This window comes from Vitis vinifera, mitochondrion, assembly GCF_030704535.1.
Source record: "Vitis vinifera mitochondrion, complete genome".
In the NCBI taxonomy this organism is placed as follows: domain Eukaryota; kingdom Viridiplantae; phylum Streptophyta; class Magnoliopsida; order Vitales; family Vitaceae; genus Vitis; species Vitis vinifera.
The window spans coordinates 542,501-555,000 of record NC_012119.1 but is presented as its reverse complement, the minus strand read 5'-3'; the positions used below and the strand labels follow the sequence as shown (position 1 = coordinate 555,000).

The window sequence follows — 12,500 nt, the reverse complement described above, 5'->3', positions numbered from 1 at the left end:
TCTCGTTCTATCTCAGAGTATCCATTCACTCGATACTGATCTGCTTCCATTTCCGCTTTCCGCTTCCAGAGCAGGGAACTCAAAACGTGGTTACCGGGAGCGGTTCTAAGAGCTTTTAAGCAACTTGCCTTTGCTTAGAAGAAAGACTGAAACCTGCCTTTGCGTCCTATCGGACCTAGCAAGAGGTCTTCTCCTTAATCCCACTAGCATCTTTCTTTCGTCTAGCTGGCCCCTCTTAAGCCTCTTCTGAGTAAGAAAGCCGAAGCAAGGTTGGTCGTAGATCAGTGTAAAGAAAGGATAGTCTTTCTAATCTTTATAATCCCTATTGAATTGGGACCTATCGGATTACCTCAGCTAGCTCTTCATAAAGGTTGGTCGTAGATCAGTGACGCATTCAAAATGAGAGGAGTATAAGGGTGGCTTATGAACTCATTCCTATGTATACCCCGATTCCGAAAGGGAGGCAGCTCAATGTTAACTATAAGTCATGGATTGCCCCACGTGAATATGATGCCCTGAATGAAAAGGGAGGCTAACCCGTTCACTTGGGGGGAACGCAGGCCTAGAACCAGCACAACACGACTCCACCATTTCTAGCATTCCTAGTTTCAGTCAAGCGCCGGGTACTTTGGTTGAAGATATAATATAGCTTTCCAAGCGGACTGAAGAAGACCCGCCTATTGTATTGGTTGAGTCGGAGACACTTTCACTAAGTAAGGCGGCTAGCTAATCCACGGAAAGTAAGGAGGAGGTTAGGTTGGTCGTAGATCTTAAGCAGGCTGATCGTAGATCAGGGTGGTCGTAGATCACGGGCCTACAAAGAAATTTTTTAAAACCACTACCAACAGACAGAACAAACAGCAGGAACAAAATGCACTGAGAAAGAGACTCTTTATGCCACCTAGCATAGTACATTAAAGGATCCGCTTCACCCGTATCTCTCTCAAAAGCCTCTCCCCGATAGTGCCTTTGCAGCCCTATGACACAGGGTTACGGTTCTTATCCTGTCTTCTTTCTCTGACTAGCTTAGTCTGACTAGCCCAGCTGGAATCTTTATTTAAATAAGCCTAAGGGCCTAGCTAGTTGCACCGCTCGCTTTCTTGTAATGCCTCCAGATAACAAACGCTAATCCGCAAGCGCCGAACCATACATAAAGTTGGAAGCCGTTCCTAAAGCGCAAGCGAGTTCCCCCAAGCGAGCTTACTGGCGTAAACCGGCGCAAACAAACGAGCGGACCCTTACTTCTGCAAGGTCGGACAGATTCCGACTTTAGCAAGGTACGCTAAAGTGAGTAAAGAACAGATCTTACTTTATGGTAGGTTCAGTAAGAGCAGAGGAGATCAGATACACGGACTAGAAAGAGAGAGAGTTTCTAATCCAACAGCGAGCGAGACTGCCAGCCCTGAAGAAAACATTAGAACTCGAGGAACCGGCTTGAACCGAGGAGAATGCGCACAAACTACATAAAAAGCGTTAGTAAGAAGCTAAAGTGAGTTCCATCCTTCTTTACTAACTTTATGGTTGGTCCGTCCTGAGCAGAGCGGAAGCTTGCTGACACCGTTCGGGCTTCAAAAAAGGCAATCCCTTCGCTACTCCGAAAAAGCCGAAAAAAAGGCTATTCCTCCTATGAATGCCAGCGGGAGCTATACCTACCAAAAAAAAGTATACTTTGATAAGCGTACAGAGATCTATTTCCTCTGGAAATAGATCTCTGCCCGACCGCCAGAAATGATTTGATCTCCGTATGCCCGCGAGGGAGGGTGGTCCTAGATCAGTATGAACATTGCTTCTACTTCGCGAACTTTAGCCAATGGAGACGGATTCACTCAGTTGCTGATCGGAATCGAATGAATATACACGACGCCTCGCTCTTCCGGACGTCCGATTGGTCGGGGGAGGGTGGTCGAAGATCAGGAACGGCCCTGCTTCTACTTACTCTCAAAAGCCTTGCCACGAGTGAGAAGCCAGTGGCGAATCTAGGTACAGATGGAGATCCGCGGAGCCATTTATGGAAGAAAGTCCAGGTACATGTGAAGATGGAAATCCATAGCCTATTGAGCTGACTTATGATCTACGAGCAACCTGCATCTTCTCCAGATCGATAGCCGGCATCGGAGGAAGGGGTGGGAGAGGTAGCGGTTTGATGCATCGAACTAGTGGGCTCAGCATCTGATAAAGCACCGGCAGCGGTATAGGTAGGGAGCTATTGCAGGGTCAACACCGCCTCATAGTTAATTACCTTTCCAATAAGTCTTGGGCTAAAGCCTTGCGGATCCCCTCCGAAGCAAGCGTGCTGCTCGTGGTCTATTCACCCCTTCCCTCGGAGTCGCTAGCCCCCCTAACTCCTGACATTTCGTAGTTAGCTGTCCCATTGGCGAAGCGATCGATCCCTTCATAGGATATTCGTGCTACTCCGAACACTTCCCAAGCAGAGTGAAGAGTTATGCATAAGATGATTTCGAAATTTGCACTGATGACACGCGCGTGGGAACAACGAGTTAGAGGAATATCCTGTGTTGGCCATGGCAGCAACGTGAATAGAATAGGAGGAATTGAATAAAGCAATAGAGTAAAGGCACCTGCGCAATAGGGATAATCATGATATCTGGTGGAACGGAAGGCCACGATAGCCATCATACATGCTAGAGGGCGGTCGGATACCCATTAAGACACTTCTCGGAAACCGAGGAAATATCCAATTCCGATCCTGGGTAGGATTCACCATCCGCTAGACATACCACATAAGCCAACAGTAGTATGAATGGGACAGGAACCATTCGACCTCTTTGAGGAAAGGGCCTTACACACGGGGGCACTGGCTGATCCCGCCGACAGGAGTATTGCAAAGGAAGGTATCTTTCGCCTACGAGCTAGGTCTAATTTGTACGAAGAAAGGAGTCAACAACAGGCTAATTAGATGGCAAGGCTGGTCGTAGATCAGGGTTAGTCAAAGTCTCGCTTTTCTCCATCGTACTATGATTGCTAGATGGCATTCCAAGCTCTTTAATAGAATTCCTATCGAACGGGAATTTGTAGTAGTGCTAGTGAGGGTATGGAGAATTAATTCATCGAGTATTTAAAGAAGTTATATATATTTTATTGGCGCCCTAGACTGGGTGACTTTTGCGTGCTTGTCCTTGGAAATAAGAGACAAATGTTCAGCCCCTTTTTCTAAAGAAGAGATTGAAGAAGCGGTGTTCAATCTAGGGGGGATCTTACTAATAATAAAATAATAAATACGATGGTTTCTCTTTAGGGTTTATTCAGGCTTTTTGGGCTTTGTTAGAAGTGGATCTCATAAAGTTATGGAGGAGTGTTGGCATTGAAAATGCTGCAGTGGGTATTCTAATACCTAATGATTTACAAGCCCTTGGTGGGGTCATTAAGGAAATCCTGTTTTGGGTTATAAAAAAAAGTACCCGAAAAAACAAAGCAACCTATCTGACTAATAATAAGAAAGGGGCTTCTTTATAAACCCAACAGTGAAGGTCCCTGATCTTCGACCACCCTGCAGCCCAATTTGAGAAGTGCGTTTGAACAATACCTCTTGGTACTTATCCTTTAAGAAAGGCTCGAGAGACCTACTTGCCACGTGGCAAGCAAGAGACCATTAGCCAAAAAAACTGTGATAAGATCTCAAAAGAAAGAAGAGTATTCGAATCCGGGTCCCCTATGATACTTGGCACGAAGCCATGGGTCCTAAGGGAGATTGGAAGAGAAATCCGATCCCCACTCTCTCAAAGAAATACGAAGGCTATAAATAGGATATATAAACCTCACATATACATGCGCACAAGTTTTTTTTACAAACGACTTCACACTTGGAGCTTTGAAGAGGCACTCAAGTGCTTGAAGGAGAAATAAAGAGAAGCTCTCAGTAGAATAAGGAGGAGATTAAGTCCCCAAGAACCCAAAGGACAAAGACAAGGTAGCAATGCCTCGAAGACCGGAATTCTTTCATCTTCTTCCCTATTCTTCTTCTCATTTTCTTCTGTTTAAAAATGTAAAGATCTCACTGATCTTAGAATCAAATGTCTTCTCTGGTATATGTAATTAACGATAAAGCCGAGAGACTTCCCAGGAGTGTGTAACCCACCACCATCTTAATAAAGACCCTAAAGGGAGATTGTTGTGATCACTTTTCTTGTGTGAATCTTTATTTCATATTTGAATTTAACAAAGAAAGGGGAAGAAAGCAAAAAGGATGAATACATATGAATCCACCAGTTACGACAAAGTGTACTTGCTGGAACCTCGAGCAACGACATTGGGATAGGACTGGGTTCCCCACTCTCTTCAGCCGAATTATGAGCGGGCAAGTTCAATGGGACGGGCACTTCCGTACTAGGAGATCTCCGTCTTATATCGTCGGCCTCCCAGAATGGACGGAGCAGATTCTATAGTTTCATCGGGAGACTTTGGATAACGCTGGCATTTATGGTGCTGTCCGAGTCGCGCAAGAGTATTACCAAAGGGACGCAAACATTTATAGGGGCGCTTGTGAATAGTGGAGCTGGGTGACGAATACCCTAACCTAAATTTGAAGAAAAAACCCTTGTGGGACCTGAAGAAAATCGCCGGCCTTCCTATTTACGGCCAAGTTTACGACGAGTACACTCCTTAGAATGAAGAGTTGTACGGCTTCGACGAGATTTCGAAAGAGAAGTACCATTCGGAGTGTGCCCGGGAACTCTTCGCGAAGTACCAACGCTTGGCGCTTCGTAATCAATATACAAAAGTTGACCATCACGTATGGGTGAACCATTTCTTCAAGGGTGAAATTGAGAGATAGGCCCCACAGCCTAATAGAGCCAAGAAGAAAGGTATGTAAGAGACGGCCTACTTCCATTCTACCACAGGTCCAGCGGCATAATATGCTAGAGAAGAAGAAGTCCTTGCTGCTGGTTACCGAAGCCCGACTCCGGAATTCTCAAGTGAGACGACTTAGCCGCATTCTTGGCTCTCTGGTTGAGCCGCTTTGTCCTTCCGAACAACCGCAGCAACGTCATTCGCCCGGAAACATTCGTCATGGCCGGGTTCTTGGTGCAGGGAGAGAGAGTAGCCATAGCTCCGGCCGTCCTTGCCAGCATTTATTACGGTTTGGGCGCTGTTGCCCAAGAGAAACTGGGTCCAGGCCAGTGCAATGCGGAATTCCCGGTCCACTACTTCTATGCATGGCTGGACCAGTCTTTTCCTAAGCTGTATATGAGATTGCCGCTTCCGGACCTGGGGAAGCTGAAAGATTATGTCCCGGAGATGCTTGCAATTGAGAACATTGAAGCCGGGAAGTTCGATGCGAAGATGGCCAGGCTCTTTATTCGTCATCCGATGAGCTTCACGTGGCGGCCCTACAAGCATGGTATTTAAGAGATGCCCTAAATCTTGTATGATTGGTCGACAAGGTCGATGAAAAGGGCCCTTGCTACTTATTGCTGTTGTGAAAATGCATCAAAGATAGTATCTGATCTCCATGCGATGCGGCATTCTGACGTTACGGCAGGGCAACGTGCTTCGGGCAGAACCGTACAATCCCCACCGGTTTGCAAGACAATTTGGTTTTGACCCATTCATTCCGGCACCCGGTCACGACGTCAAGCGCGTTATCTTTAACCTTTCGGAACAAGCAACGGACTGAGCGCCTAGCGCGAAAGCCGTTGCGCGTTAGCGCTTTAGTTTGATTGCTGGGCACATATGATGAGAAAGGGCACCGGGGCTGCTTTCGTGATAATGCCGGATGACAGAGAGGGCAAGATGGTCTTGGAGTATGTCCGATGGTGGCATCAACTGAAATTTTCTTACTTCTCGCAAGGTTGGTCGTAGATCAGCTGTTGACATTCAAAGAGCAGCAACTCCCTGATCAAGAAAGAGTTGGGAGTCGAAGTCCTCCTCCTCCTGAACCCACATATGGACCCATTCCCGAGCAGGGGCAGCCACCCAGATCATCGCAACATCGGAAAGGTCACCAGCCCGCAAACCCGGACCATGAAAGGAAAGGGAGGTTCAGCACCCGTCAGCCAGCATGCATCCCCCATCAGGGAGGAAAGAAGAAGTCCCATCATTTCTTCAGCACCGTCCTCGGCTCAACGGATGGTGACTCGAAGTATGAGGGCCCGCCAAACTCAACCGGCTCGCTCACCTTCAAGTTCAAGAGTCGTAAGCCGAAACGGCAGCATCTGAGTTTACAGCTTCAACTCCACCAGCTACACAGGAATCGCCAGCATCACGAGCACCATCTGCAGCACTCAAGGTTGCTCGTAGATCATAAGGCTGCCTCGAAGAAACGGTCGGGCAGAAGGTTTGTGAAGGCCGGCCAAACGGAATAAAAACCTCTTGAGGGAGGAAAGGAAAGAGAGGCGAGGCCAAGATTTGAGATGATCCCGGTGATCTACGACCACCCTGAAGAAGTTTCCGATAGCTACATCGCGAGTCTCTTCCCTTCGGAACCACAGCACGAATACCGCCATTCTAAAAAAAGAAAAGTAGAGGAAGAGATGGCTATGTATGAGAGGGCCGTAAAGGACTCTCTTGAGCCAACTTTCGGGAGGCCTGTTCAGGCTCTCTTTTGAATTGTTACTGGTATACTTATTTTCGAATGCAATCCATTCGTATTTCATTATTTTTTTATTGCCTTAACTTTGCTTTGCTTTGCAATACAGAACCGAAGACGAAGGCGAAGGAAGCTCCAGCGGACCCCAAGGATAAGGAGAAAGGAAAAGCAGCCGAGCAACCGGTCGAATCGATTTCGTCCGACAAAGAAATGATCTCCGCACTTCGTCATGGGATGAGGGGCAACTAGAATCCCGACGCTCCTCCTTCTCCTCCCGAGGTCACTTCCGGCTTACAGCGGGCTACTGTCATCCCTCCTTTGGCAGCGATCCTTCGAATTTCACTACCAGTCCAAGCTGAAACAAGAATCGGTCCTCCCCCCTTACGCAATAGGGGCCGAGGCACCGATCATGTCAAAGCCTCCTGCCGAGCAAATTACTGAAGTTGGTTCTGAGTCGGCTGGTGATCCAGAAAAGGCTGCTGAACATAGTGTCGAAGGGACACAGCCTACCGAATGTGTTCCGGAGTCCGCGGGTAAAGAAGTTGAAGAGACGGCTCAGTCGCAGCCGAACCGACTGAGATCAGAGGGAGCGATCCCCACAGCCGCTAAAGGTAGCTGGAGCCGGGTTTTTTTCGAGGTTCTTTCTTCTCTACTTCCGCTGCCAAAGCCTTACTAGATAGGGGGGCGAGTCGGGCGAGAGAGAGAAAGTCCTCCTTCTCACTCGACTTGCGCGAGTCACTGCCACTCCGTGCGCCATAAACACCACCCCCAATTTATACCGCATTCATCTTTCAGCAAAGTTGCATTGTGTTTTTTTGCATTTGTGTTGGGGAACGTAAAGAGATTTAGTAGGTGATAAGTATAACCATAAGTGCAATGGAACAAGTTTCGATTGAGTTAATGATCAGTGGCTTGCTTGCTTGCCCCCCTTAAACAAAGGCACATCACTTAGACTGCTAAAAACTTTTGCAAGCAAAGTTCCTCAGTACCTATGGGCCGAAGCGTTTAATAAAGCTGTGCATATTATTTACTGATTGCCATCGTCGACTATTCCGTTCTCTACGACCACCCTCATCAAAAGCTTTTGAAAAAGATTCCAGACTATTCCCCTCTCGGAGCCCACCCTTCATACTAGCATCAGCCTTATGATCTACGAGCAACCTTACCACACATGGACCTTATGGTTGACAACACTGCAGGTCATGAGATGCTCTCCATTATTGATGCTTTCTCTGGCTACAACCAGAGAAAGCTTGCGGAAGAAGATCAGGAGAAGACGTCATTCACAACACCTTGGGGGACATACTACTACGTAGTAATGCCTTTCGGTCTCAAACTGGGGCAATAACTCATAAGGGCTATGACTGTAATCTTTCACGATATGATGCATGTATTATAATAAATGTGGAGGTGTACGTCGACGATATACTTGTAAAATCCAAGACACGAGAAGGACATCCGGAAGCTCTACAAAGGTTGGTCGTAGATCAAGAAAATCTCAGTTGAAGATGAACCCAAAGAAGTGTGTGTTTGGTGTTTCGTCGGGGAAGTGACTTGGTTTCATCGTCAGTAAGAGAGGGATTGAAATAGACCCAGTCAAAGTCAGGGCCATATTGGCCAATAAAAGACATCAAAGAATTGAGAGGCCTCATCGGACGGTTGCAATTCATACGGCGGTTCATATCTAAACATTCCAACCGGTGTGAACCTTTCTACAAACTCTTGAAAGGAGGTTGGTCGTAGATCTTAAGCAGGCTGATCGTAGATCAGCTTTTTATCCGAGAGGGGATGATGAATGCCAAGCTGCATTTGACGGAATGAAGTACTTGCTCAATCCACCTATATTGGTCCCACCAGTACCAGGTCGACCACTTCTACTCTATCTCTCCGCAACAGACAACGCTATCGGAGTGGTTTTGTTTTGGTCCAGTACGACGATACAGGAAAGAAAGAGAAGTTGGTCGTAGATCAGCAAGTCACTGGTCGAATATGAAAGAAAATACAACTCACATGGATAAGACTTGTTTAGCATTGGTATGGGCATCGCAGAAATTTAGACACTCTTTCCTAGACCATTCCGTCAGATTGTTGGCACGAATGGATCCCCTACCTGTTCGAGAAACCTGTCGTATCCGGGAGAGTAGCTCGTTGGCAGATGCGGTTGTCGGACTTTGACATAACCTATGTCACGCAGAAAGCAATAAAGGGGGCAAGCCATTGCGGATCATCTTGATCTACGACCAACCTTGCCATCTAATTAGCCTGTAAAGACTGATTTTCCTTATTCAGAAATTTTCTACGCGGACATAGAGTATGGAACTCCCGTTTGGACAAATTTTATGGAGCGCTCAATGAGGAAGGAAATGGAATCGGTGTTGTGTTGTTATCACCAGAAGGAGTGCAATACCCAAAGCAACTCAGTTGGCATTTCCTACCACAAACAATGTGACCGAGTATGAAGCTTTCATCGCAGGCCAACAAGCAGCACTTCAGCTCGATGCAAGGCATCTCAAAAACCAAATCGATAAATCAAGAACTCAGTACGCCTTACCATTCTTCTGCGCTTAACTGTTGACTAGTTTTCCAGCCCGCTATTTCCTTATACAAAAAGTGAGTCTTTATCAAACATTCATCAAGAGGATCTCTTTTTAGGACAATATTGATTGCCTCCAGCGATGGTCTTCTCTTCCATTTCTTGTCTTCGAGCCGCCTGCAGACAGACCAATTGTTTCCGTTGAGCCCTACTAAGCGTACGGAGCTGGGAGCTTAAAGATCGGTGATGCCTTCGCAGGATGCAAGCAAAAGAATGAGTTCCCCGGGTTACCAGTTGTTAAGGCTTTCGTTCGAGCCCATCAAGCACAGGTTCTTCTCTCTCCGGCTTTCCTCTTTCTATTGGTTGAGCTTACTAAGCTTTCGCGGGCCTCTCCCTTTGAGCCAGCTAGCTAGACGGGAAGAATACGAAGCACCTAAAGGATAATTTGCTGTCTTTCTGGTCAGGCAAACAAGCTTACCTTATTATTATTCAAAGGGGAAAGGGCTTTTTTTATAGATTCAGAGGTGAGTAAGGGGGGCGGAGCTATGAAGCATCTTAGAGTATTCCATTCCGTTTTTCAGCTGGATCCGGGCCTTGCTATTGTTCGGCCTGAAACAACTGTATTTAGTAGAGAGAGAGGGGCTTTTTGCGAAAGGCTATCAACGTAAACGTATATCGATATAGTGAGTGTGCGTGCAGGGTGTAGGTGTACCACTTACGAGAAAGAACCCCAAGTCAATAAAGTAGTTAACCAAACAAAAGTAAGTAGTTCGTCATCTTCCGACGCCTCCCGTTCATTCTTCTTCATTTCATCATGTTTGTTGCCGTTCATAGGTCCCAAGCCCCTCTTAGAAAGCCCTCCTCCCTCTCCAAAAGTAAAAAAAAAGAAGAATGCTGCTTGATTGAACGAAGATTGTAATAACCTTTCTAACTGACACCCCAGTCATAATGCCACCCACGTCTTTTTTTTTTTTTCTTTTGAACAGGCCAACATTTTTTGTCCTTTTGACATAATAACTGGCAGGTTTCATTAATGAAAAGAAGGAGGCCCGCCATCTGCTAGCATTGTGGTTTGGAATCGATTCTTTATCAATGGCCCACCCTTTCTTTGAACCTTGTCAATGATCGAACTTAAAGATATGAACTGAGTGCCATTTGATGAGTAACTGAGAACAAGGGAGAGGGATATAGAAAGGATGAAGTAATGAAAGAGGAAGTCATTGCTAGTAGTAACGACTTGTCACGATCCATTGGTTCATATAGAATCCATGTCCTAGGTGTATCAAAAAACATTCTTTTCGCGAAGCGTATATAATAAAATAGAGTGAAAGGGTCCACCCCGAATCCAAGGGGGTACTAACTAACAGCTGAGTCCTCTCCGAACCGCAGGAGATAGTTGCCCATCATACGGCTCACCAACTTCACTTGCCTCTATGGGGGGCTCACTCCGGGCAGGTTCGGATCACTTACAATACACGGCTCTACGAAGGAAGGGGTTGGGTTAGGAGCGTTTTCAATATTCTTCTTTTCCAGAAATGCGAGACGAAAAAGGAACCCTCGACTGGGAAATGCGAGTCTGTTTTGTCCACTTTCTCCATCCCCCTCTATCAAAATGATCAAAAAGGAAGGCGAGCTTGCTTCTTATTCCCGTGTTCGATCTCTTCCATCTCTGCCCTGCTCGTTGTCACCTATGTTGAAGAAAGGTTTGGAACCCTGTAGAGAATGAAGAGGGGCCAAGGATCTTCCTCTCAACAGTGCTTCTCGAGGCTCCACTCTCCCCCCTGAATAAGGAAGGCCCCGTTAGCCTGGGCGAAGATGGGGATAAGGAGTAAGGATTGAAGCCCCCTTAGCTCTGCCAGGCACTGGACAGGGGTTAGCTCTGTAAATGTGTAGAGCCAAGTGTAGTGTGGTGTAGTAGTAGGCACTTCTAGGCCCCTTCCCGGCTACTGGATCACTCCAGTGCTTTGGGTACTACGGACCCTCTGCCATCCATTGCAGCAGAGCCGTTTCATGAGCGGGGGGGCTAAGCGCAGTTCTTTGAATCAAACGTTGAATGAAATCTATTGTTTTTTAGATATCAAAATCTAAATCGGATAGGATAGATGGATGGATCTATCTTTCTATTCATATATATTACTAAAGAAAATGGATTTATATAGTTAAGTAGCGTAGCAAGAAGCCCCAAATCCTTGATTTGGCCAGGAAAGACTGCACTGCTTTGGGCCCAGGAAGCGAAGGGAATGAGCCCTACTGATCTACGACCACCCTCCACACTTCTTTCTTTTTTTCCGTGCCCGTTCCGCATGCGCTTCGCGCGCCATTGGCGCTTTGCTCTCCTCTTATTCTTCATTGGACGGTTCGGATGGACTTCGCCGTTCTTTCCCAACTCAAATAGAAAAGGCTGTATCACATCGAGATGCCGATTCGTTTTCCGCCCCCAATGAGATGGGGAATTTTTAACCCCCTATTTATACTTTTTGGCCCTTCATCTTTCTGAATCGGGGCCCGGCCCGGCTCGCGTCGTTCCAACAACCGGCGGGGAGCACCTCAGTATACGATCGCGCGCAGTAACTGGGAGTCCTATTACACCTAAGGCCAACTTCAATTCACCAAACCAAGGTTCATCTCGTGTAGTGATTGTGGACTCGTACAAGGATATTGAGTAGACGGTTGATGTATCAGACTCGACCCTATCTTTCGTAGCATGCATTCCCATCCGTGTCGCAACTGATTCGGTAAGCTACGTGTCCGGTGCACGGAGAACTGCCCTGCCTCCGGTCCCCCAAAATGACTCGTGGCAACCTTCCGGCCGCCCAACGACCTATAACGCTAGTCACTACTCCCACTGGGGCTAGGAAGTAAGCCCCACAACCCAAAGCGGCGAAGAACAAATAGAATTTGCTACAAAAGCCGGCTAACGGGGGTATTCCTGCGTATGAGAACATAGTAATGGAGAAGGTAATAGCCGAAATAGGATTCGTTTTGGCTAGAGCGCCCAAATCCGCTATATATTTGACACGGGTTTGCCGTAATGCTAAAACTATGGCGAATGCATCTATCGTCATTGATGCATAAATAAAGATACCAATTAGTAGTGATTGAATTCCTTCTATGGTTCCACATGATAAACCAGTACGAATATAACCTACATGTCCAATTGAACTATGAGCTAGAGGTCTTTTTACTTTCGTTTGGGCCATGGCGGCCAGTGCTCCTAAGATCATAGAAGCAATGCTGCAGAAAAAGAAGATTTGTTGCAATGTAGCTCCATAGGAACCATAAATAGAAACACGTGAAATATTAGCAGAAATAGAGATTTTAGGCGCAATAGAAAGGAATGCTGTAACCGGGGTGGGTGAACCCTCATAGATATCAGGTGCCCACATATATAGAGTCAAAAGAGATATGGAGTCCGAAGGG

At 46.6% G+C, this 12,500-nt stretch overlaps 1 protein-coding gene and 1 pseudogene across 1 annotated transcript in view, besides 1 other annotated feature.

Annotated features, from left to right (window-relative positions):
• The window catches only part of atpF (ATPase subunit I), a 304-nt pseudogene extending 245 nt beyond the window's left edge, over positions 1–59 (bottom strand).
• Positions 1–62: part of a sequence feature (horizontally transferred from chloroplast DNA) that runs on past the window's edge.
• A 10,149-nt stretch (positions 63–10,211) lies between these two features.
• Positions 10,212–12,500: within the span that the record gives for nad2 (NADH dehydrogenase subunit 2), a trans-spliced gene. Coding sequence (YP_002608350.1) covers positions 10,212–10,399; positions 11,896–12,468 — 761 coding nt within the window.